This window comes from Somniosus microcephalus, chromosome 9 (assembly GCF_052327205.1).
Source record: "Somniosus microcephalus isolate GS21.2 chromosome 9, FLI_Smic_1.0, whole genome shotgun sequence".
Lineage (NCBI taxonomy): Eukaryota > Metazoa > Chordata > Chondrichthyes > Squaliformes > Somniosidae > Somniosus > Somniosus microcephalus.
In genome coordinates this window covers 208143883-208170469 of record NC_140995.1, presented here as the reverse complement: position 1 = coordinate 208170469, position 26587 = coordinate 208143883, and the positions used below count along the sequence as shown (strand labels likewise).

The following is a 26587-nucleotide window of genomic DNA, read 5'->3' as shown; positions in this document are numbered from 1 at the left end:
CTGGACTCCCCTGCCATCGGGAACATCCTTCCTGCATCTAGTCTGTCTAGTCCTGTTAGAATTTTATACGTTTCAATGAGATCCCCTCTCATTCTTCTAAACTCCAATGAGTAAAAGCCCAATCTACCCAATCTCTCCTCATACGTCATTCCTGTCATCCCAGGTATCAGTCTGGTGAATCTTCGCTGCACTCCCTCCATGGCAAGAACATCCTTCCTCAAATAGGGCGACCAAAACTGCATACAATACTCAAGGTGTGGTCTCACCAAGGCCCTGTACAACTGCAGCAAGACATCCTTTTTCCTGTACTCGAACCCTCTCGCTTCGAAGGCCAACATACCATTTGCCTTCTTAGCCGCCTGCTGCACCTGCATGCTTACCTTCAGCAACTGGTGCAACAGGCTGAGGGGTGGGGGAGGGAGGGAAAGCCAGCACAAGAGGTCAGGATGACACCAGGAAGGGTATGCAGTCACAAAGCTCTTAATGTAATATGGATGGGTATGATGTTCAGTAGAACAAATAGCACCGTGAAAAATAAAGTTTCACAGCGATATCACTGGAATCACTTTTCATTCCTGCATCAGTGTAGTTCTCTGTATTAAAAAAAATCAGAATTTTACATTCGGGATTTTATTATTTTAATTACTTAATTAAGGTCCAGATACACAATGTGACACATTCAGTGTCCCATTGGGATTCAGGATCTGTTTCTTGCTTCTCAGTCTAGTGAGCTTTAGGAGCTCCTAAGAATAACACATCGCTCCAATGATCCATGCCTGATCAAGGTATCATTATCGTTCTGACAGACTAGGAGGGCCGACCATAACTCACTCACAAGCGAAGCTGCGAACCTTGTCAGCTCACCTGGGAGATGTTGCTCAATGAACCAAGTAGCTCATCCTGTGCCCTTTTTCTTTACATTTTTGGGTTTTTACTCTCAATATTTTTTTTGGATTGAATGCCCCATTATCATAAAATCAAAACTCCGAGTCCCACACTGCTGGAAGTGCAAGAATTCTGTTCTTATGCAGCAACAATTTGCTGATAGTGCACGGGAATGACAAGCTGCAGGAGGATGGCAGACTTTGGTCCATGAGCCCAGCAGGTTGAAGAGACAACTGGGATCTCACCCAGCTGAGGGGACGAGGAAGGAGATGTGGAAGGTTCAGCAGCCATAGTTAGTTTGCACAGAACAAGTGCTAATATTCAACGATCAAAACAGAAAATCTGACACTCACTCTGAGGAGAACAGAACAGCAAGGAAAAGGTTGATAGCAGGAAAAGCATGGCATTTCTCGGTCTTTTTCTCTCCACATGGAACCTTATCAAATGCCTTCTGGAAGTCCATATAAATAACATCTATAGATAATTCCTTTTCAAACCAACTCCTGTCTTCAGTGTCTCTATCAACACACAGACACAACAGTGGACTTACCTACAATTCGGCAGGACCTCAAGGACATCGATTCCTCTGGCGTCCAGAAGAATCAAGAAGTGAAAGAAGCTGTTGTTTCACCAGCTGGCCAAGCTGGTGGCAGGTACTGCGGTAATCCTTCCTGGGCGTCAGGCTGGGGCTCTAGCGGCTGGCTCTACAGCTGGGCCAAGCAGCGAAAGCGGAGGCAAGCAGTAACAGACGGGGAGGGAGTACTCGGGAGACGGCCGGCGCTGCAAGCAGGTCGGCGTTCAGACCTAGAGAGCGAGTCTGGCGGGAACGAGTCTCCAACTGTAAATAAATAAATAAATAAAAAAGAACGGAAACCGCGGGAAACAGCGTTGTCATCGGCAGCAGCGGCGGGAAAGCACGGGAAGCGCCATATCTTTTCTGCAGAAAAGAAAGAAAAGCGCGGGAAGCGCCATATCTTTTCTAAGATGCCTAATTCTGGCAATATTGATGCTTTTGATAACGAGACAGAGGATTGGACCACATATGTGGAAAGAGTGGAGGTATATTGCACCGCAAATGGAATAGAAGATGAAAAAAAAGCTTCAGTACTTCTAAATCTAATGGGCGCAAAGACATACAAGCTGTTACGAAACTTAATCACTCCAGCCGAACCGATGGACAAGAATTTTAAGGAGATTGTTGATACCCTACACTGCCAATTCGAGGCAGGACTGGCAGATTCTCTACGAGACAAATTCGTCTGCGGTCTCCTAAGTGTAGGAACACAAAAAAGGCTACTTTCTGAGAAAGATTTAACACTGGACAAGGCTTTCAGTGCAAGAGGAGCTGCAGAGATACAGCAAAAGCCACAAGACTTCGGCACCCATGAAATGACATGGGGTTTCGAGAGATTTTATCGCTGCGGCAGATCCACCCATGACCAGAGGGACTGCTGGTTCAAGGACAAAGCATGCAGGCAATGCGGAAAGATGAGACACATTACACGTGTATGCCGATCTGAAAATAAAAAATCCACTAAGGAAAAAAATCAATAAGGAAAAGCACAGAAAGGTACAAATGATGACGGACAGTAGCTCCGAAGACCAGAAGAGCGATAGCGACTCCGGGAACAAGAGACTAAGCTCTCTCAAATTACATAATGTAATTGCCAAAGAAGATTACCAGACCATTTGGGTTACCCTCACAATAGCAGGGTCCCCAGTTAAAATGGAGCTAGATACAGGATCAGCTCTGACCGTCATAAATCGACGGGATTACGAGCGGCTATTTCCGCATATACCTTTAAAAGACACATCCATTATCTTGAAAACATATACGGGGCAGAAAGTATACCCCAAAGGAAAAATAAGGGTGCCTGTTGTATACAACGGCAAGGAAATACAGAAGTTGTATTTATACGTTCTACAAGATGGTGGTCCACCGCTGTTGGGACGTGAATGGATCAGGAAAATACGTTTAGACTGGCACTCCATTCAGGCACTGACGGTGACCAGTAAGGAAAAAAATGATGATGACGTCATACCTGAACAATTAAAAGACATCTTGGCCAACGCCAAGGAAGTGTTTCAAGAGAAACTAGGAACCTTGAAAGGCATCACCGCCTCAATAAAAGTGGAAGATGCAGCAATTCCCAAGTTTTTTAAGGCAAGACCAGTGCCATACGCAATTCGTCCAGCAGTCGAGGCAGAACTGGAGAATTTGGAAAAGGCAGGCGTATTATCTAAAATAGATTGGAGCGAGTGGGCAACACCCATCGTCCCAGTCATGAAGAAAGCATTGAAGAATGATAAATCTGAAGAACAGAGAAAAATTCGCATCTGTGGAGACTTCAAGGTGACTGTAAACCCGGTCCTTCACACGGTACAGTATCCTCTTCCGAGGATAGAAGATATTTTCGCCTCACTATCCGGAGGGAAACGTTTCACCAAAATTGACTTGGCATAGGCATATCTACAGATGGAGGTTGAAGAGGCCTCTAAAAAATATCTCACGATAAATACACATAAAGGTCTGTACCAGTACAATCGACTGGTTTTCGGAGTAGCATCCGCTCCAGCTATCTGGCAAAGAGCTATGGAGCAAGTCCTCCAAGGGATTCCGGGGACTCAATGCTACCTAGATGACATCCTTGTAACAGGAGAAAATGACAACGAGCACCTTGCCAATTTGGAGCAGGTGCTCACTAGGCTGAGAGAACGGGGCCTACGAGCAAATCGCCCCAAGTGCAAATTTTTCCAAAATCAAATATCATATTGTGGCCACATAATTAATAAGGAAGGGTTGCATAAGTCACCTGAAAAAATTGAAGCGGTCATAAAAGCCCCAGCACCTGAAAATGTTTCACAATTAAGGTCGTTCCTGGGATTAATAAATTACTATCATAAATTTTTACTGAACTTATCAACTCTTCTACACCCTCTTAATGAACTGCTACAAACAGGAGTCATTTGGAAATGGAGCGAAGACTGTAAACGTGCCTTCCATAAATGCAAAGACTTAATCACGTCCAAAGAAGTTTTGGCTCATTACAACCCATCACCGCCAATCAGACTGGCATGCAATGCATCCCCTTACGGCATAGGAGCAGTATTATCGCATAAATTCCCTGATGGCTCGGAACGGCCGATAGCTTTTGCGTCACGCTCATTGAACTCAGCTGAGCGTAACTATGCCCAAATCGACAGGGAAGCACTCAGCCTGGTATGGGGAGTAAAGAAATTCAACCATTACCTACACGGACAGAAATTTACCTTGTTGACTGACCATCAACCCCTCATCTCCATATTCAACCCTAAAAAGGGTGTTCCCATTATGACAGCGCAAAGGCTACAGAGGTGGTCCCTTTTTCTAGGGGCACACCAATACAACATAAAATACAAAGGATCAAAACAGCATGGAAATGCTGATGGTTTATTGCACCTACCGTTGCCAACGGTAGAAGAGGCGCCTACAGTAGACCCAGTGGAGATGTTCCACTCAACCATAGTGGAATGTCTACCAGTAACAAATTCTGCCATTGAAAAGGAAACGAGAAATGACCCGACTCTCTCACGAGTCTACGACTTAACGGTGAAGGGATGGCCAGCACATGGCGAACCACTGTTGCCCGCATTCTCGCAAAGAAGAGAACAGCTGTCAGTGTGCCGAGGAACCTTGATGTGTGGATCCAGAGTGGTGATTCCACCCAAACTCCAGGATAAAGTGCTAAAGGAGCTTCACGAGGGGCATCTGGGTGGAGTGAAAATGAAGAACCTAGCCAGAGCGTTTGTATGGTGGTCAGGTATCGATGGAGACATCGAAGAAATGACCAAGAGCTGCCTAGGATGCCAGAAGGTCCAAAACGCTCCACCACAAGCCCCTCTACATCCATGGGAGTGGCCCTCATCTCCCTGGCAAAGGGTACACATCGACTTTGCTGGTCCATTTATGGACTCAATGTTCTTAATCGCGGTTGATGCACACTCCAAGTGGCCGGAGGTAATAAAGATGTCCTCCACCACCACGGAAAAAACCATCACAGTATTAAGGACCATATTTGCCAGGAATGGGCTGCCGGACAATTTGTGTCCGAAGAATTCAGGAAGTTCTTAAAAAACAATGGGGTTAAGCACTACACGTCCGCCCCATACCATCCCGCCACCAATGGATTGGCTGAAAGATTTGTCCAGGCCTTCAAGAAGGCCATAAAGGCCATGGGTAATGAAGACATAAAACTTCAGCACAAGGTGGATAACTTCTTGTTCGCATACAGGAATGCAACACATATGGTTACAAACCAAACTCACACCATGATGTTCTTCAATAGAAGCCTAAGATGCCGGCTGGATTTGATCAAGCCCAACATCAGAAGGGACGTGGAGAACCGGCAATTTCAAGGCATGAATGAAAGACCAACTAGAACCTTCCAGATAGGTCAACAAGTTTTGGCCTGGGACTACCGTACCGAGAAATGGCAGCCTGGAACTATTTGCACACGACTAGGACCGCTGATGTATACCGTGGACATCGGAGAAAGCATAATAAGGCGCCATGCTGACCAAATCATAGAGTCATCCGAAAAGGGACAACCTACACCACAACTCTATACGCCTAACGATGAAGTAGAGATACCCATATCTACCTCCGATCCAGTGATACTGGAACCCGATGAACCCGACACTGGCATTCAAGCCGAATCAGCCTTGCCAAAAGAACCTACTACACCACCAGAAACTACTACACCACCGAGGCGTTATCCGGACCGAGTCAGGAAGCCTCCAGAGAGACTGACTTATAATTAATTAACTGCAGCAATGTATAGATTATTTTTCTTGTAACATGTAATTAATAATTACTTAAAATATTATGTACTGGTTAGCTAAAAGGGGAGGAACTGTAGTGTATGTGCCTTTAAGAGCCCCATGTGTACTGTAATGCCGGTAATGGCCACTCGGCTATATAAGCCTGAGTATTGTGTTGTATCCGTTCGTTTCCCTCCAGACTTTGTTTAATAAACACCTATCAAACCAACTCCTGTCTTCAGTGTCTCTATCAACACACAGACACAACAGTTAGTTACCTCCTCAAAAAATTCAACTAGGTTCATTATTCATGACTTGCCCGTTACAAATCCATGCTGGCTCTCTAATCAGTTCATATTCCTCCAAGTTGCTCAGTCACTCTGTCCCGAATAACAGATTCCAATAACTTCAGTTTTGAAGAAATATCGCCACCTGAAACCTTAACTTGCTTGTTCTCTCCATAGATGCTGACTGACCTGCTGAGTATTTCCAATGTGTTCTTTTTTGGTACCAGGGAGATTGACTTATCTATCCTATCCATGTGTCTATCCATCATTGTCTGTCTGTCTATCTGTCTGTGTCTATCTTTCTATCTGTGTCTATCTGTCTGTATCTATCCCTCTGTCTATATCTATCTCTCTGTCTGTGTCTGTCTGTCTGTGTCTATCTCTGTTTTTTTATATCTATCTATCTCTCTGTCCGTGTCTATTTGTCTGTATCTATCCCTCTGTCTGTGTCTATCTGTCTGCATCTATCTGTCTGTATCTATCTACTATCTGTCTGTCTGTATCTATCTGTCTGTGTCTATCTATCTCTCTGTCTCTGTCTATGTCTATCTGTCTATATCTATCTGTGACTGTCTATCTCTATGTGTCTGTCTGTTATCTGTCTATATTTATCGGTCTATATTTATCTATATGTGTATATATAAGAATTTATCAATTAACCGAGTATTTCTCCAGCGATACAAAACCTTTTGATCTCTGGTTGGAAGGGTTTCTGCTTCGATTATATCAGCTTTTTGTTTTAGAAGAAAATCCGGAGCGCTGTGTGTGTGTGTCTTGCTCCCAGGGCAGGGCGGAACGAGGAGGAAAGCAGGAAGAGTTTGACAGAAAGTTTTTGGGGTGCTCCCGACACGTCCACAAGAAGTGTGACTAATTCCTGAATGAGGAAACGGAAGGTCCGTTTAACGAGGATCTGGGTTCCAGTAATTCTCTGTGTGCCTGAGCTTTGGTCGCTGGGGATTTTCGGGCGAGCAGATTTGCATAGGACGAATTGAAGCGCGTTGCTGCGGAATCTTCCTCCTTCCTGCTACTGGCGACAGCACCGGGCCGATCAGCGTTACCACAATGCAAGGTAGGACACAGCGTGACCCCCAACTCCAGCCCGTCAGGCTGCTGGAGCCTTGGTTAAAACTCTTCTCCGTTATATTTTATTGAATTATATTATTATATTACTAGCGGAGAATGTGTATTGGCACCAACAGGCCCGCTGCATGTTAGGAGTGAGCTTTAAGGTGAAAGCTAACCCGAAACCCCATTTTAAGCACAAGAAGCTCTGGTTAGTTCAAGAGTCAATGCATCAGATTTTTTTTTAAAAACTGGTTACGTTTTTAAACCAAATCGAGTGTCCGTCACTCTTGGCTGACAGACTAGCTCTTAACAGGGAGTCAAATTGCCGCCTATCCTGGAGTTTGTTTAACTTTCTCATCTGTCTCTTCCCACTGGTGGGGAAAATAAGGCCAGGGCCTTCCAAGCGGTGATACTGGCTCAGGGGTGGTGATTGTCCTGTGAGGAACCCTGTGGTTTGGAGGGGAGGGGGGGGTCTCTACATTTTACTAAACAACAATACTACTTAACCTAGTGGATTAACAGTTAAGGTAGACAGTGCCTTCTGTTGCTTAGGCCCTAAACTCTGGAATTCCCTGCCTAAACCTCTCTGCCTCGCTACCTCTCTTTCCTCCTTTAAGACGCTCCTTAAAACCTACCTCTTTGACCAAGCTTTTGGTCATCTGCCCTAATTTATCCTTATGTGGATCGGTGTCAATTTTGTTGTCTTAAAATACTCCTGTGCAGCGCCTCGGGACATTTTACTACGTTAAAGGCGCTATATAAATACAAGTTGTTGTTGATCTGTACTGGTTTCAATGGCCTGAGGGGGTCGGAGAGGAATTCTCCAGAGCTCATTGGCTCTGGTTTTAATTGTACTGTATTTTTTGCTTCTCCCAGGAGATGACATGGAAGGTGGGGGGTTAGGAAGTGCCTAGTGATGATGCACCAGCATCACGAGTGTGAGGCTGACCTGGTTGACCAGCTGGTCCTTTCCTGTCCCTTCATTTTTGTATGTTCGTAAATCAAATCCACACATGTATGGCGATGAAAAGGCAGGTTTGTAATAGGTAATATAAACAACAACAACAACTTGTATTTATATAGCACCTTTAACGTAGTAAAATGTCCCAAGGCGCTTCACAGAAGTGTTATAAGACAAAAATTTGACACCGAGCCACATAAGGAGAAATGAGGGCAGGTGACCAAAAGCTTGGTCAAAGAGGTAGGTTTTATGGAGTGTCTTAAAGGAGGAAAAAGAAATAGAGAGGTGGAGAGGTAGAGAATTAGAGGAGCACAGATATCTCGGGGGCGGGGGAGGTTGTGGGGCTGGAGGAGATTACAGAGATAGGGAGGGGCGAGGCCATGGAGGGATTTGAAAACAAGAATGAGAATTTTGAAATCGAGGCGCTGCTTAACCGGGAGCCGATGTAGGTCAGCGAGCACAGGGACTTGGTGCGAGTTAGGACACGGGCAGCTGAGTTTTGGATGATCTCAAGTTTACGTAGGGTGGAATGTGGGAGGCCAGCCAGGAGTGCGTTGGAATAGTCAAGTCTAGAGGTAACAAAGGCATGGATGAGGGTTTCAGCAGCGGATGAGCGGAGGCAAGGGCGAAGACGGGCGATGTTATAGAGGTGAAAATAGGCAGTCTTAGTAATGCTGCGGATATGTGGTCGGAAGCTCATTTCAGGGTCAAATATGACACTAAAGTTGCGAACAGTATGGTTCAGCCTCAGACAGATGCTAGGGAGAGCAATGGAGTCGGTGGCTAGGGAATGGAGTTTGTGGCGGAACCAAAGACAATGGCTTCGGTCTTCCCAATATTTAATTGGAGAAAATTTAAAATAAAAACCGGTAACAAAATGCTAAGCTATAGGTGGAAATAAATAAACTAATTAGATTCTATTTTTTATGTTGGAGTTGAAAGGATCCCTATAGACACAGTGTGACCGCACAGACATTCCTTTGAAGCTCTACCTTGTGCAACAAAAGATAGTTGTCGTTCCTTCAGTATTATATATAGTTATTCCTTCAATACTCCATTAAATCTTGACTTTGTGCGATAGTGTAAAACAGGTGATAATGAGTCGACAGCCCGTTTTATATATCTCCTGATTTTTCTTTCCATGGTCAATGGAAATACAAATCGAGAGAGACGTAAAAGGGGCTGGTGATTCACTATCACATGTGTTACACTATCGTTGCAAAGTCAAGACCTACCTCGGTGTGTTTCCTTGTGCCAAAGTCCATAACAATAAAGCTTGAATCTGTGAGATTTGTATTAGCAACATAGAAGCTAGGAGCAGGAGTAGGCCATTCGGCTCCTCGAGCCTGCTCCGCCATTTAATGAGATCATGTCTGATCATCCAAATTCAGTACCCTGTCCCTGCTTTCTCCCCATATCCCTTGATCCCTTTAGCCTTAAGAAATATATCTAACTCCTTCTTGAATATATTTAATGAATTGGCCTCAACTGCCTTTTGTGGTAGAGAATTCCACAGGTTCACCACTCTGGGTGAAGAAATTCCTCCTCATCTCAGTCCTAAATGGCTTACCCCTTATTCTTAGACTGTGACCCCTGGTTCTGGACTCCCCTGCCATCGGGAACATCCTTCCTGCATCTAGTCTGTCTAGTCCTGTTAGAATTTTATAAGTTTCAATGAGATCCCCTCTCATTCTTCTAAACTCCAGCGAATATAAGCCCAATCGACCCAATCTCTCCTCATACGTCATCCCTGCCATCCCAGGTATCAGTCTGGTGAATCTTCGCTGCACTCCCTCCATGGCAAGAACATCCTTCCTCTGATAAGGCGACCAAAACTGCGCACAATACTCAAGGTGCGGTCTCACCAAGGCCCTGTACAACTGCAGCAAGACATCCTTGCTCCTGCACTCAAACCCTCTCGCTACGAAGGCCAACATACCATTTGCCTCCTTAACCGCCTGCTGCACCTGCATGCTTACCTTCAGCGATTGGTGCACAAGGACACCCAGGTCTCGGTGCACAAGGACACCCAGGTCTCATTGCACTTCCCCTTCTCCCAATCTATTGCCGTTCAGATAATAATCTGCCTTCCTTATTTAAAGCATAAACAAAATGGGTATATGCATCCCATGCCACGATACTGAACCATACGGACCAAAAGGTCCGAGGTTTGATTACTGGTCTGTGTGCTGCAATTATCCTCAGTGCCCTGGGTGGGGTTGGGAGGAAGGGGGAAAGGAGAGTGTCAGCCAGTGTTCCTGCTCCTGATCCCAATCCTGTCCAGTGATCCTTGCTGGAAAGTGTGCGTATATCAGGTTAAGACAGAATGGGCCAGGTTTGGCTGGGTTGGGGTAGGCTGGGCCGGGCCGGGCTGTGATCCCACATTTACTGACCAAGCTCTCACATGAAGAATGTCCACTTTGGTGAGGTCCCAGAGGGTGCATGGAATCCATGCAACTGGAATCCAACAACGGTCAGGAGAGGAGGGGGGCAAGGGGTTGGCCAAAAATGTAAAAAAAACAATGTCAGCATTATATTTTTGTCAGAGAGTAGCTGTGTGCATTCAGATTGTATTCTATTGAAATAAACACAAATTCATGTAGGTATGGACAAACTAATGAAATTAAATGTTATAGTAGAACATTCCCTATCTGCACAAATGGAGACCCACTTCCCCATGGTGTGAGAACATTGTAGATATCAGGTAATGTTCCACAAGACAGGACAGTGCAAGGCCCCAGGAGGTGAATGAAGTTACTTTCTGATGCTACAAAGTATAAAGTATTACTAAGTATTTATAGCACAGAAACCGGCCATTCAGCCCAACAGGTCCATGCCAGTGTTTATGCTCCACACCCCTCTTCATCTAACCCCATCACCATAACCCTCTATTCTATTCTCTCTCGTGCTTATCTAGCTTCCCCTTAAATTCATCTTTGCTATTTGCCTCAACCACTCCCTGTGGTAGCGAGTTCTGCATTCTCACCACTCTCTGGGTTAAGAAGTTTCTCCTGAATTCCCTATTGGATTTATTAGTGACTATTTTATATTTATGGCCCCTAGTTCTGGTCTCGCCCGCAAGTGGAAACATCTTCTCTATGTCTAAGCTATCAATCCCTTTCAAAATCTTGACAACCTCTATCAGGTCACCCCTCAGTCTTCACTTTTCTAGAGAAAAGAGCCCCAGCCTGTTTAATCTTTCCTGATAGGTACAACCTCTCGGTTCTGGTATCATTCTAGTAATTCTTTTTTGCACCTTCTTTAATGCCACTATATCCTTTTTACAATATGGAGACCAGAACTGTGCACAGTACCCCAAGTGTGGTCTAACCAAGGTTCGCTACAAGTTTAACATAACTTTTCTGCTTTTTAATTCTATCCCTCTAGACATGAACCCCAATGCTTCATTTGCTTTTTCATGGCCTTATTAACCTACGTCTCTACTTTTAGTGATCTGTATATCTGTAGCCCCAGATCCCTCTGTTACTCTACCCCATTTAGACACTTATTTTCCAAGGAGTACAAGGCCTCCTTATTCTTCCTACCAAAACATATTACCTTGCACTTATCTATATTGAGTTCATTTGCCAATTACATGCCCATTCTGCAAGTTTATTAATGTCTTCCTGTAGTTTGTTGCACTCCTCCTTGGCATTAACTACATCCCCCCAATTTGGTGTCATCCACAAATTTTGAAATTGTAGTTCTGATTCCCGAGTCCAAATCGTTTATGTAAATGGTGAACAGCAGTGATCCCAGCACCGATCCTTGTGGAACACCACTTCCCACCTTTTGTCAACCTGAGTAACTACCATTACCCATTTCTCTCTGCTCTCTGTTTTGTAGCCAGCTCACTATCTATCTGCTACTTGCCCCCCTGACTCCACATGTTCTGGCTTTAATCATGAGTCTATTATGCGGTACCTTTATTGAAGGCTTTCTGGAAATCCAAATATATTACTCTTGAAGTACTGTGATGTGCGGAGGGAAGGGTCATTTGGCCGCATCTTTCTGAGGACTTTCTTAGATCTTGGAGCCAATTGGCGCGAACGGCACCAGGTTCGAGGGTGGTACCAGACACCGAGGGGCAGAATGACGAGGAAGAGCTGCCACCAAACCGGCTGAAGTAGGGCACTTTAGCAATGGTCTCGGTAGACTGTGGTGGTCCACCCTACCCTCGGCTGTGGCTCAGTGGGTAGCTCCCTCGCCTCTGATTCAGAAGGTTGTGGGTTCAAGTCCCACTCCAGGGACTTGAGCACATCTCAGTCTTAGGCAGTCCCTCAGAACAGAGGATGACTTGCTTCCACATTAAAAATGAGTCCTCAGGTGACCGTTGAGTCCAATGCGAGACCTACAGTCTCTGTCACAGGTGGGGCAGACGGTGGTTGAAGGGGCAGATGGGTGGGGTGCTTGGGTTGACGTGCGCGCCATCCGCTGTTTGCACTTGGCTTCCACTTGCTCCCAGCGAAGAGACTCGAAGTGTTCGGCGCTTTCCCGGATGCTTCTCCTCCACTTTGTGCGGTCTTGGGCCAGGGATTCCCAGGTGTCGGTGGGGATGTTGCACTTTTTCCAAGGAGGCTTTGAGGGTGTCCTTGAAGTGTTTTCTCTGCCCACCTGGGGCTCTCTCTTGCCGTGCCGGAGCTCCGAGTAGAGCACTTATTTTGGGAGTCTCGTATCAGGCATGCGGACGATGGGCCTGTCCATCGGAGCTGATTGAGCATGGTCAAAGCTTTGATGCTGGGGACGTTGGCCTGAGAGAGAACACTGATGTCGGTGCGCCTATCCTGCCAATGGATTTGCAGGATCTTGCGGAGGCAGCGTTGGTGGTACCTCTCCAGTGCTTTGAGGTGCCTGCTGTACATGGTCCATGTCTCTGAGGCATATAGCAGGGCTGACCCTCCCGGTGCAGTGCTGAGGGAGAGCTGCACAGTCGGAGGTGCCGTCTTTCGGATGAGACGTTAAACCAAGACCCCGTCTGCGCTCTCAGGTGGACGTAAAAGATCCCAAGGCACTATTTTGAAGAAGAGCAGGGGGGTTATCCCCGGTGTCCTGGTCAATATTTATCCCTCAATCCACAAAACAAAAACAGATGATCTGGTCATTATCACATTGTTGTTTGTGGGAGCTTGCTGTGTGCAAATTGGTTGCCGCGTTTCCCAATTTACAACAGCGACTGCACTCCAAAAGTACTTCATTGGCCATAAAGTGCTTTGTGACATCCGGTGGTCGTGAAAGGCACTATATAAATTCAAGTCTTTCTTTCTTTCCTTTCGCTGGATCAACTCGGGGGCCCCTGACTGACTCAGGGCCTCGTGCAATTGCACGGGTTGCATGGTCCTAATGTGTCCCCTGCATATTTTTATAGTCTTAGTAGTAAACAGCCTTGTGTGCTTAAAGAGGAGATGAAAAAAACACAGCAACACTGGAGATCTGAAATAAGAATAAAAAGCTGGAAATACACACCAGGTCAGTCGGCATCCGAAGGAGGAAGAATAGGCTAACATTCTGGGTATGGTTCCACCGCAGAGCAAATGGGAATCAGGAATCGGACTCATCTTTCTGATCATAAACTTCTCCTAATCAATCCTAATGTGGATTTAAGTTTTCCCTGGTGCCCATTGATAGCTTTGCTTTTAGTTAAAAAAAACTATGAGTACTACAGTATTTCTGTGTTTTTTTATATTCCGTTAATTTTAAACTATTTTGTTGCAATACAGAAAATGTCTTGTCTGCAGAGTGTGTTTGTGTTGCTGGTGCCCTGGTTAGACATGCGGAGCTACACAAATATTCCAACTATATTTTGTTCAGTATGGGGTTTTTTGGCTTCTAGTGCTGATCTCTGATAAATGTTGGGCCGTCGTACATCAATGTTAGCATGTTACACAAGATTACATCTTTGAAGGGAATTTAAACATCTTTCATAAGGTTACCACTACAGTGTGTGTGATATGAATTATTTGTTGTTGGCCTGCACTGAAGATTTGTCACCCAGTGTCGAAATAGAGCCCTTTGGATCAGATAAGATTCTTCCAATGTGTCTCTGTCACCTCATGTAGCTTCGACAGGTCCACCGCACAGCGCAGACTGACCGACAGATTTGTTGTATGTTGCTCTTTCAAAGCATTTGACTTGAAGGTCTCAATATCCCATTATTATTTTTTGACTCGGCTCGTAAGTGTTTATCCTAGAACGGTCATTGAATGGTGGAATAATGCTGCATCAGTTCTCTGAAAAGTGAAGTCTCTTTTTGCACTGTGACAAATAATTTCGATCTGAACTTTCTCACAATTCCTGCACACTTAGAGACAGATGCATGCTTATCTGTAGTATAGCTAGAATAACCTTTCACCCCTTGCTTATCAAGAATCTATCTATGCTTTACTTCATCTGAACACCAGCAGCTCCTGCTAGACCCTGGAACCTCTTGGTAACGACTGGTGCAGAGTGTATGGCTGCGTCCATAAGCAGATCGAGTCTCTTGTGCATGTTCTGAATAGTACAGAATCACCACAGGAGTAACAATAACCCTCTGATTATGGTTTAACTCACTAAAGACCATGTGGGATGCCCAGCACACTCTCCTGCCTGCTGCAGAAGTTGGTAAAGATCACGCTGCCAGACTATTATCTTCAGTCTAGAACCAATAGTCTCATTTATTTACAAGTAAAATACTACACAGAAGCACACAAGTTACTGATGATACAAATATTTAGGAAACAATAAAGATTGAAAGGGGTGAAAATATCTTCTACAGAACATATTTCTTAGAGTGTTAAGGGATCGAGAGCAAGTGAGGAATCCATTTTGTATTAAGCCCCTAAGTTTAAAAACCTGCAGAACTTTTTTGACCATGATGGGACAGTCTTCATAAGCAGCCTGATCTCGAAGTTAAACAACACGTCGATTACATTTCGATCTGAACTTTCTCACAATTCCTGCACGCTTGGAGACAGATGCATGCTTATCTGTAGTATAGCTAGAATAACCTTTCACCCCCTTGCTTATCAAGAATCTATCTATGCTTTACTTCATCTAAACACCAGCAGCTCCTGCTAGACCCTGGAACCTCTTGGTAACGACTGGTGCAGAGTGTATAACGGCCAGGGAGTGTATCTGAAGTAACACTGTTTGAAATATATAAAAAGGGTGAGATTGTAACAAGAGTTTAGAAGGTGGAGCAAAAGGAAGAGAAAGTTGAACTCAGCGACTGACACGTGGATCTTCTACAGCAAACCGTCACCGTGTGTTGTCTGTGAGAATGTTCATTTAACCCTTAATAAACTTGTAAATGTTTGTCTCCTGCGCCTAGAACTCTCATTCCTGGTACATAGACTCTCTCTTCTCACAGTGAGACTTACATACGAACATCGAATTAGGAGCAGGAGTAGGCCACTCGGCCCCTCGAGCCTGCTCCGCCATTCAATAAGATCATGGCTGATCTCATTACTCTACATTCCCGCCTACTCCCGATAACCTTTCACCCCCTTGCTTATCAAGAATCTATCTACCTCTGCCTTAAAAATATTCAAAGACTCTGCTTCCACCGCCCTCTGAGGAAGAGAGTTCCAAAGACTCACGACCCTCTGAGAAAAAATTTCTCCTCACCTCTGTCTTAATCAAGTAATAGTAGGGGATTTCAAATGCCCCAATATTAACTGGGATAAAATTAGTGTGAACGGTATATAATTCCTAAAATGCATCCAAGATAACTTTTTTAGCCAGTATGTAGCAAGCCCAACAAGGGAGGGGCGGTTCTGGACTTAGTTTTAGGGAATGAAGCTGGGCAGGTAGAAGGTGTATCAGTGCTTGGGCTATTCTGATGATACCATAGAAACTTACAGCACAGGAGGAGGCCATTCGGCCCGTCGTGCCTGTGCTGGCTCTTTGAAAGAGCCATCGTGCTTAGTCCCACATCCCCGCTTTTTGTCCGTAACCCTGTAAGTTCCTCATCCTCAACTACCTGTCCAACTCCCTTTTTAAAATTATTTATGGAATCAGCTTCCGCCACCTTTTCAGGTAGAGCATCTCAGATCCCGACAACTCTCTGAGTGAAAAAATATTCTCCTCATCTCCCCTCTAGATCTTTTGCCAATGATTTTGAATCAATGACCTCTGATTATTGACCCACTCGCCAGACGGAATCGTTTTTCTCTATCTACTCTATCAAAACCTCTCATCCTCTTGAAAACCTCTATCACCTCTTAACCTTCTCTGTTCCAAGGAAAACAGCCCTAACTTTTCCAACCTCTCCTCATAACTGTAGTCCCTCATCCCTGGTAACATCCTGGTAAACCTCCTCTGTACCCTTTCTAAGGCCTTTACATCTTCCTGAAGTGTGATGCCCAGAATTGTCCCCAATACCCTAACCAGTGATTTGTTACAAAATGATTGCTGTTTCTGTGATTCTAAAGGGACTAGATAATGTAGACCATGACAAGCTATTTCACCTTGTCCAGAACAGTAGAACCAAAGGACACGGCCTGTGCTTGAAGGAGGGTAAATTCAAAACGAATCTGCGGACACGATGGGCCGAAACAGCCTCCTTCCGTGCTGTAACTTTCTATGATTTAAATGGGCAACCCCTTATTTTTGAACAGTGACCCCTAGTTCTAGATTCTCCCACAAGAGGAAACATCCTCTCCACATCTACCCTGTCAAGACCCCTCAGGATCTTATATGTTTCAATGAAGTCACTTCTTACTCTTCTAAACTCCGGCAGATACAAGCTGATGCGCTATCTATCAACAATACCAAAGGCTACAAGATGGACTTGAAGTAGGCTTTTATTGACTAAGAACTAGAGCATGCCTCTGCTAGTGAATCCATCCTAAGAGCTCCCGGCGGAAGGGTGGTGAGTCACCTTTATACCCGGGCTTAGGGGTGGAGCCAGGGGCTGAGACATGCCTGGACTTGTACAGGGTTAACAGTGGTTTACCACACAGGCATGTACAGGTTAACAGTGGTTTACCACATTCACCCCTCGTTTAAAAAAGAGTCCGGCGGGGTGAAGTGTTTCAAAAGTTCGTATACGAAAGTCTCTCCGGGGGTCTTGTCTGCCGTAATGATCTTCGTGGTGCCGGTTGCGGCGGTTCTTTGCCCGCGGCCGCTTCTCGCATGGGACGGAGCACTGGCGTGTCGTCCTCTCGGGGTAGGGATGGCACCGGCATGTCGTCAGTTCGTGGTAGACACCCCGGTGGTGCGTCGTGGGTAGTGGTGGTGGGTGGAGGTAGTGGATGGTGATCGATGGTGTTTCGGGTGGTACCTGAGGGTGCGAGGTCTCGAATTGAGACTGTGTCCTCCCGCCCGTCAGGATACGCCACGTAGGCGTACTGTGGGTTGGCGTGGAGGAGGTGAACCTTTTCGACCAGGGGATCCGTCTTATGGCTCCTCACGTGTTTCCTGAGCAGGACGGGACCCGGAGACGTCAGCCATGGCGGTAGTGATGTCCCCGAGGTGGATTTCCTGGGGAAGACGAACATCTTCTCGTGAGGGGTGGCGTTTGTGGCAGTACAGAGCAGTGATCGTATGGAGTGGAGCGCATCGGGGAGGACATCTTGCCAGCGGGAGATTGGGAGGCCCTTGGATTTTAGGGCGAGCGTGGCGGTCTTCCACACCGTTGCGTTCTCCCTCTCTACCTGTCCGTTACCCCGGGGGTTGTCGCTGGTAGTCCTGCTCGTCCTGTCCGTTACCCCGGGGGTTGTAGCTGGTGGTCCTGCTCGTGACTATGCCCTTCTCGAGCAGGTACTGGCGCAGCTCGTCGCTCATGAACGACGAGCCCCTGTCGCTGTGGATGTAATTGGGGAAGCCAAATATGGCGAACAGGTCGTGGAGGCACCTGATGACTGTGGCGCTGGTCATGTCCGGGCAGGGGATGGCGAAGGGGAAACGGGAGTACTCGTCAATAATATTGAGGAAGTACGTGTTGCGGTCAGAGGAGGGAAGGGGCCCCTTGAAATCGACGCTGAGACGTTCGAAGGGGCGGGTGGCTTTAATCAGGTGTGCCCTGTCTGGCCTATAAAAATGCGGTTTGCATTCGGCGCAGACCTGGCAGTTCCTGGTCATGGTCCTGACCTCCTCGATGGAGTAAGGCAGGTTGCGAGCTTTAATAAAGTGGAAGAACCTGGTGACCCCCGGGTGGCAGAGATCATTGTGGAGGGTCCGTAGCCTATCGACTTGTGCGTTGGCACATGTCCCACGGGATAGGGCGTCTGGGGGCTCATTAAGTTTCCCGGGCCGGTATAAGATATCGTAGTTGTAGGTGGATAACTCGATCCTCCACCGCAATATCTTATCATTTTTGATTTTCCCCCTTTGTCTGTTGTTAAACATAAATGCTACTGACCGTTGGTCAGTGAGCAGGGTGAAACGTTTACCGGCCAGGTAATGCCTCCAGTGCCGTACAGCCTCCACTGTCGCCTGGGCCTCCTTCTCGACTGAGGAGTGTCGAATTTCGGGGCCCTGGAGGGTCACATACATTTTTCTCTGTTGTATGTCAGATTCAGCCGTTGGGCCGTACGGAGGAATTTTTCTAGGTTGGCGTCGTGGTCCTGCCGGTCATGGCCGCAGATGGTGACGTTGTCTAGATAGGGGAAGGTGGCCTGCAGCGCGTTCTGGTCAACCATCCGGTCCATCTCCCTTTGGAAGACCGAGACCCCGTTGGTGACACCGAAGGGGACTCGAAGGAAGTGGTAGAGGCGACCGTCAGCCTCGAAGGCCGTGTACTGGCGGTCCTCAGGCCTGATGGGGAGCTGGTGGTATGCCGACTTCAGATCAATCGTCGAGAATACCCGGTATTGTGCTATCTGGTTGACCATGTCAGATATGCGGGGAAGTGGGTATGCGTCTAATTGCGTGTATTGATTGATCGTCTGGCTGTAATCAATAACCAGGCGCTGTTTTTCGCCGGTCTTTACTACCACCACTTGGGCTCGCCATGGGCTGGTGCTGCCCTCGATAATCCCTTCCCTCAGGAGTCTTTGTACTTCTGATTTAATAAAGCTCCTATCCCCAGCACTGTACCGCCTGCTTTTAGTAGCAATTGGCTTGCAGTCTTTGGCGAGATTAGCGAACAACGGGGGGGGTTTGACCTTCAGGGTGGACAGGCTGCATACTTTGCGCGGTGCCGTGTTTAAATTCTGCTGGCTGCAGACTGTAAGTGGGGGCAGGGGCCCGCCATATGCCATCGTGACGCTCTCCAGATGGCACTGGAAGTCTAATCCTAGCAGTACGGGAGCGCAGAGCTGTGGCAGGACGAGGAATTTAAACTCTCTGTACTCCACGCCGTTCACTGTCAGAGTCGCTACACAGTAGCCGCCGACGTCCGCCGTATGGGACTTTGAGGCCATAAAGACCTGGTGGCGTGTGCGCATAACCGATAGGGAGTAGCTTCGCACCGTGTCGGGGTGGATGAAGCTCTCCGTGCTTCCGCAGTCGAAAAGGCAATTTGTGGCATGGCCATTTACCTTTACGTTCATCATGGACCTGGCTAGTTGATGGGGCCTAGATTGGTCCAGGGTGAAGGAGGCCATCGTCTAGGTCGGTGGGTCGCTGTAGTATTCGCCCACGCCGAGGGCCTGGTCCCGAGATGATGTCCAAGATGGCGGCTCCCCCTCGGCTGGTGGTGTCCAAAATGGCGGCCCGCACGGCTCACACGTGGTTGGTGGGGTCCAAAATGGCGGCCTGTACGGTTCACACGCGGCGCTGCTGGAAATGGGGGTCGATTTCGCCTTGCACACTCTCGCGTAGTGGCCTTTCTTGCCGCATTTGGAGCAGGTCGCATCCTTTGCTGGGCATTGCAGTCTGGGGTGCTTGGCCTGGCCGCAGAAGTAGCATTTCTGGCCTCTGGTCATTGCAGCTGTAGTTGGGCTGCTGGCGGCTTGTGGCCTTACCGGGTCCCAAGATGGCTGCTCCCGTGGCATCCACGTGGCCATCCGGTCAGGGGGGTAGGCGTCCATGTTCTGGAGGGCCACGTCTAACGAGTTAGCGAGGGCCACCGTCTTCTGCAGGTCGAGCCCCCTCTGTTCCAGCAGCCTCTGCCGAGTATAGTTGGACCTGATGCCGGCTACGTAGGCGTCTCGGATCAGGTCTTCCGTGCATTCCTTGGCCGTCACCGCTTTGCAGTTACAGTCCCGGCCGAGGACTCTCAGTGCCAGTAAATATTCAGCGCCCGATTCCCCGGGGCGCTGTTTTCGGGTAGCCAGGAGGTGTCTGGCGTAGACCTCGTTAACAGGCCTCACGTATTGTTCCTTTAGCGTCGCGATGGCGGCCGCGTAAGTAGTGGCGTCTCGGATGATCGAGTAGACTCGGTGGCTCACCCGTGAGTTCAAGACAAGCCGTTTCGCGTCATCTGTAGTGACAGTAGTGCTGGAGGCCTCCAGGAAGGCTTCGAAACAGCTCAGCCAGTGTTCAAAGTTATTGGCTGCATCTGCTGCTTGAGGATCCAGGTCCAAACGTTCCGGCTTCAAGATTTGCTCCATGTTGAAAATTAGTCAATAAAATTGATGCGCTATCAACAATACCAAAGGCTACGAGATGGACTTGAAGTAGGCTTTTATTGACTAAGAACTAGAGCATGCCTCTGCTAGTGAATCCCGGGGGAAGGGTGGTGAGTCACCTTTATACCCAGGCTTAGGGGTGGAGCCAGGGGCTGAGACATGCCTGGACTTGTACAGGGTTAACAGTGGTTTACCACACAGGCATGTACAGGTTAACAGTGGTTTACCACACAAGCCTAGCCTGTCCAACCTTTCCTCATAAGACAACCCGCCCATTCCAGGTATTAGTCTAGTAAACCTTCTCTGAACTGCTTCAAAACGCATTTACATCCTTCCTTAAATAAGGAGACCAATACTGTACACAATACTCCAGATGTGGTCTCACCAATGCCTTTTGGAGGAAGGTCGTTTTTCGAAGGCTTTCCAATTTGATGTTTGTATTTGGGTGAGGCAATATTCTTGCCCACTGCATGCAGTCCAAGTGTTGATTCCAGAAAGTTAAACTTGTATCAAAACTGCACTAAAAATATTGGATGCTGAACTAAAGCTGAGTAGCATATTACTGTTTTTTCCCAGCTTTATTACATTATGCAGTACCCTTATGTCTTATTAATAACAGCATAGGAACATAGGAATTGCGAGACGAAAAAAGACCACGGTCCATCTAGTTCACCTTCCACCATCCTGGTAGTCACCTGATACGAGGGTGGAGTTGTTGACTAATCACAGCAATCAATCTCTATCAATTAGTCTACAGTAAACCCAGATGTGAGGCTTGGAAAGGTTTGGGAACTAAAGGTTCAAAGTCACCCGTTCCTCCCAAACATACTACTCTCACCAAATGTCATGTCGCAATATAATGTATCCTCATTTAAATAAATCACAGCAGACTCCCGACCGACAGCCGGACAGATTGACTACCTGGCGAGAGTGGAAATGTGGCCACTGCCACGATCCCCGGCAGTCAGTGGCTGGAGGGGATTCCCTCAAATCACTGTGGGAGAGGGAGGCCGTCTTTTATTTTAATGCCGCAGTCGGGTAGGCTGGTGCTGGGGATTCCCTGGAGATTGGGGAGGCCAGGGTGGGGGGTGAGTGGGAGCCTTCTACTCCTCCTGGCCCACAAGGAGCTCCAGAACAGGCAAAGTTTTAAAACCTACCTGGGTCTCTTCTGGCCAGTCGGCTTCTCTCACCTTGTTGCTGTTGCCGGAAGACAGACAGCACAGGACTCCCCCTGTGTGGCCGTTAAATTTACGTTGCGGCACCGATTACATCACTGGGCCACGACTTTTGAATCTAGTAGGCCCCCGTCTATTTTTAGCGGGAACCGTGTCCAGATCCTGAATCGCCGTCGTAAATATTAAAATCGGGGGTGTAGTGTATGTATCTTTGAGAGAACTACTTTTACAGCTCCTGTATACTGTAGTACCGGCAGTGACCACACCTCTATATAAGCCTTGAGCATGCCTCTGTACCCCCAGTCTTGAGACTACCCTACTCCAGTAAACACCTGTTGATTGTTAAGTTACAGCATCCGTGTAGTTATTGAAAAACATCATACTCTCAGAATCACGGATCTAACGGGGGGGGGGAGGTGGGGGGGGTTAAAATCGAGGTCAATGTTCACCTTCACCATCCTGGTAGTCGCCTGATGTGAGGGTGGAGTTGCTGACTAATCACAGCAATCAATCTCTATCAATTAGTCTGCAGATTCCTTTTTGAATTTACCCTCCTTCAAGCACAGGCTGTGTCCTTTGGTTCTAGGTGAAATAGCTTGTCATAGTCTACATTATCTAGTCCCTTTAGAATCACAAAAACAGCAATCATTTTGTAATAAATCACTGGTTAGGCCTCAGTTGGAGTATTGTGGATAATTCTGGGCACCACATTTCAGGAAAGATGTAAAGGCCTTAGAAAAGGTACAGAGGAGGTTCACCAGGATATTACCAGGGATGAGGGACTTCAGTTATGAGGAGAGGTTGGAAAAGTTAGGGCTGTTCTCCTTGGAACAGAGAAGGTTAAGAGGCGACCGGATAGAGATTTTCAAGAGGCTGAGAGGATTTGATAGAGTAGAGAGAGAAAACCTATTCCCTCTGGCGAGTCGGTCAATAACTGGAGGTCACTGGCAAAAGATCTAGAGGGGAGATGAGAATTTTTTTCACTGAGAGTTGTCGGGATCTGAAACGCTCTACCTGAAAAGCTGGTGGAAGCTGATTCCATAAATAATTTTAAAAGGGAGTTGGATAGATACTCGATGATGAGGAATTTACAGGGTTACGGACAAAAAGCGGGGATGTGGGACTAAGCACGACGACTCTTTCAAAGAGCCAGCACAGGCACGACGGGCCGAATGGCCTCCTTCTGTGCTGTAGGTTTCTATGTATCTATGATATCATCAGAATAGCACAAGCTATTCTGAACTGGAAGCAGTCACTCAACCTTATTACTCTTCCCAGTACGATCACAAAATTGCCTCTTCCATTTTTTTTTACAAGGTGTCTTGTTTTGCACACTTTGTACAAAAATAATAAATTGCAGGACAACGGAGTATTACAGTTTAAACTCTTTAATGAAGCATCAGGTCTGTGAACTCAATCATACATACAGCACCGTGTGGACAAGATGGAGTCCGGACCCCTACTGGGTCTTCTAAACAATAGCAGTCCTTACAGATGCCTGCAGGCCAATGACAACTCAGCATGTGATCACATGTGAATATAATAGGTATTCCTTACAGATGCCTGCGGGCCAATGATAAATCAATATGCAAATGTTATGCATTACTTTTGAACCTTTCTTCTACATAATGTTCTCAGTAGCATCAACATATAAGTAAACTCAACATTTAACTAGCACTGAAAACATCTCAACGTTTCAATAACGATGTACAGTTTTTTTTTAGGGCAGCGATCCGCCTACACCCTTTGACAGTTCACAAGTCAAGGATAACTCTAGGCTTGACCTCTCGACGGAATGACGGTGTTGTTCCTTGGTGTTCAGGAGGTGCCTGCGATTGCGGCAGTACACCTGTCCTTCTGGGGTGCGGACGTGATACGATCGCTCAGTGTCAGCTGGCTGGATGACGACTGCTGGCTTCCAGTAGTCATGCTCCTGGATTTTGACAGATTCTCCATTGTGCAGCGGCAGCAGTAGTCTAGCTGACCTGTCATAGTATCTCTTTTGGTTTGTATTGGGGGCCATTGTCTGAGACTAAAGTCTCGACCATGCCATGCCTGGCAAAGGCTGCCTTTAGCTTGTGGATCACTGCTGCAGATGTGGTGCTGTGAAGCTTGTCCAATTCAAAAAATCTGCTGTAGTAATCAATAGTCACTATGTAGTCCTCGTTGTTCCATGTGAACAGATCCGTTGCCGCGACCTGCCAGGGCCTGTCTGGGATACGGTGAGGTATCATGGGCTCTTTGACATTTGATGGGCGGCGTTCTAGACAAATGGAACATTTTCCGACAATGTCCTCAATGTGTTTGCACATTCCGGGCCAAAACAGAATGTCACGTGCTCTTTGTTTGCATTTTTCCATGCCCATATGTCCAGCATGAATTTTTGTCAACATCTCTTCTCTGAGACTGGTAGGAATGATGATTTTCTCCCCTTTGAAGACTATTCTGTTGATTTGTGACAGTTCGTCTCTGTGGTTCCAGAATTCAGATATGCTCTGAGGGCATTTCCTCCTTTCCTCAGGCCATCCTTCATGTATGACTTTGCTCAGCAGTGTGAGTTGTGCATCTTTCTCTGTTCCTGCTCAGATCTCCTTCAGTTTTGAGTCACTCACAGGTAAGCTGTTGTGCACCTGCACATCCATGCCTTCACTGAGGCTGCTGTCCTGGTAGCTAAGAGACTTTCTGGAGAGCGTGTCTGCGACAGGAATGTCTTTGCCTGGACGGTGAATGATTGTGAAGTCATACTTCTGTAGCTGAAGGATCATTCTCTGTAGCCTTGGTGGGGCTGCGGCTAATGGTTTCCTCATGATTGACTCAAGGGGCTTGTGGTCGTATTCCACAATGACTTGTCGGCCATAGACGTATTGGTGGAAATGCTTACATCCGAACAGAATTGCATATAGCTCTTTCTCGATTTGAGCATAGTTGATTTCACTGTCTGAGAGAGATCTGGAAGCGTAGCCGATGGGCTTTCCTTCTTGCAGTAATACTGCGCCTAGTCCGTACTTTGACGCGTCCACTTGTAGTCTGAGCTCTTTGTTGGGGTCGAAGTAGGCAAGAACTGGCCTAGTTCTCTGGTGATTAGGTCTTTCATTTTCTGAAATGCTGTGTCATGTTGTTTGTCCCATAGGAACTCATTGGATTGTTTGAGCAACTGACGCATGGGTGCGTTGATTTCGGAGAGGCTCGGGGCAAACTTGGCTAAGTAGTTAACCATGCCTAGTACTGTCTCTAGCTCTGCGCGGTTCTTCGGCGGCTCCATCTTCTTGATGGCGGAGATTTTCTCTGGATCCGGCTTAATGCCATCAGTTGAGAGGCGATGCCCGAAATAACTGATCTCGGTGGATCCAATTATGCTTTTCTCGGGGTTGAGCCGGATACCTTTCTCCCGTGATCTTTGTAGCATCGCACGGAGGTTCCTGTCATGTTCCTCTCTATTCCTGCCATAGATGAGGATGCCGTCTACGATTGCAACTACTCCATCGAGGCCTTCATAGGTTTCGTCGATCTTCCGCTGGAATTCATCCTGAGCTGAGATAAGACCAAATGGTAAACGCAGAAATCGGTAGCGTCAAAATGGTGTATTGAATGTTGTTAGCTTAGATGACTCTTCCGTGAGCTTGATAGTCCAGTATCCTGATCGTGCGTCCATTACACTGAAGTAACGTGTTCCCACTAGCTTGGGTGTGATGTCATCTAGCGTTGGTAGACGGTAGTGAGGGCGTTTGATAGCCTTGTTCAAATCTCTGGGGTCGAGACAGACTCTGAGCTTGCCTGTACGTGGTTTCTCAACCACTACTAACGCGTTGACCCACTCTGTCGGTTCTGTTTCCCGGACGATGATTTTTGTATTCTCCATGCTCTGTAGCTCCTCCTTCAGGCGACTACGTAGAGCAAGGGGTATCCTTCTCGGTGGGCAAACCACAGGGGTTGCTGCTGGGTCAAGGTGAATAGTGCATTCACCTGGGAATAGTCCGATCCCTTTGAAAACGTCAGCAAACTCCTCCATGACTGTCTGCTTCTCAACTGGTGATGTCAATGATAGCACTAGCTTGACGAGGTCCATGTCTAAACATGCCTTTAGACCTAGCACTGGAGGTGCTTGAGTGTCAATAATGTAAAAGTTCACCATCATGTCACTTTCTCTGTACTTGCATTTCATCACGCATGTGCCTTTTACAATGAGCTGCTCACCTCCATAGCCGGTCAGTCTGCGTGAGGTGGGCTGTAGCTCACACTCATCCTTCAAGCTGTGATACTCACTCAAAGGAATTACATTAACCTGAGATCCAGTGTCTAGTTTAAACTTAAGCTCTTTGCCCTGTTTTCCTATCTCAATATCGGCAAAAGCTTGCTCAGTCTCTGAAATCTGCTTTTTATGTGACACAGAATCAATAAACAGTTCCTCTGCATTTGGCTCTCTATCTGGCATTTGGCTATCACTCACTGTGTGTACTGTTTTTCCAAAAACAGTCTTGCAAACTTTAGCATAGTGGTTCCGTTTACCACATTTAGTACATTGCCTTCCTTTGGCAGGGCAGTACTGAGGCTGTCGCAGCAATGCCGTCATCGTGGGGGATACTGGTGCAGAGTGCCGAGATATCCCTCGTGGCGAGGAGTGTTCCTGGTTCAACTGGTCCGTGGGTGCTGAGTTTCTGTAAGAAGTCTGTAGTGTCGCGACAGAAGCTGGGGGTTCCCTGTACGATGGGTTTCAGGATGCCCTCGACGTATCCAGAGAGGTTCTCACACAGGGTTCCGTTGCCTGATACGATAGGATGTCCGGGTGTGTTGGCTTTGTGTATCTTTGGGAGGCAGTAGAAGTCTCCCACGCGGGGAGTACGTGGGATGAGAGCGCGTAGGATGCTTTGAAGGTCTGGATCGAAGGTCTTGATCAGTCTGTTGAGTTGGCGGGTGTGTTCT

General features: G+C 47.0%; 1 protein-coding gene across 2 annotated transcripts in view; it reads left to right on the top strand.

Moving 5' to 3' along the window:
• The first annotated feature begins 6526 nt into the window (after window positions 1-6526).
• The window catches only part of traf3ip2a (TRAF3 interacting protein 2a), a 92893-nt gene continuing 72832 nt past the window's right edge, over window positions 6527-26587 (top strand). The window contains exon 1 of one of the 2 annotated variants that reach the window (XM_085997826.1): window positions 6527-7041. In XM_085997826.1, coding sequence (XP_085853952.1) covers window positions 7035-7041 — 7 coding nt within the window. In that variant the 5' untranslated portion in view covers window positions 6527-7034. The remainder of the gene's footprint in view (window positions 7042-26587) is intronic. The other variant, XM_085997825.1, reaches the window with a different exon arrangement.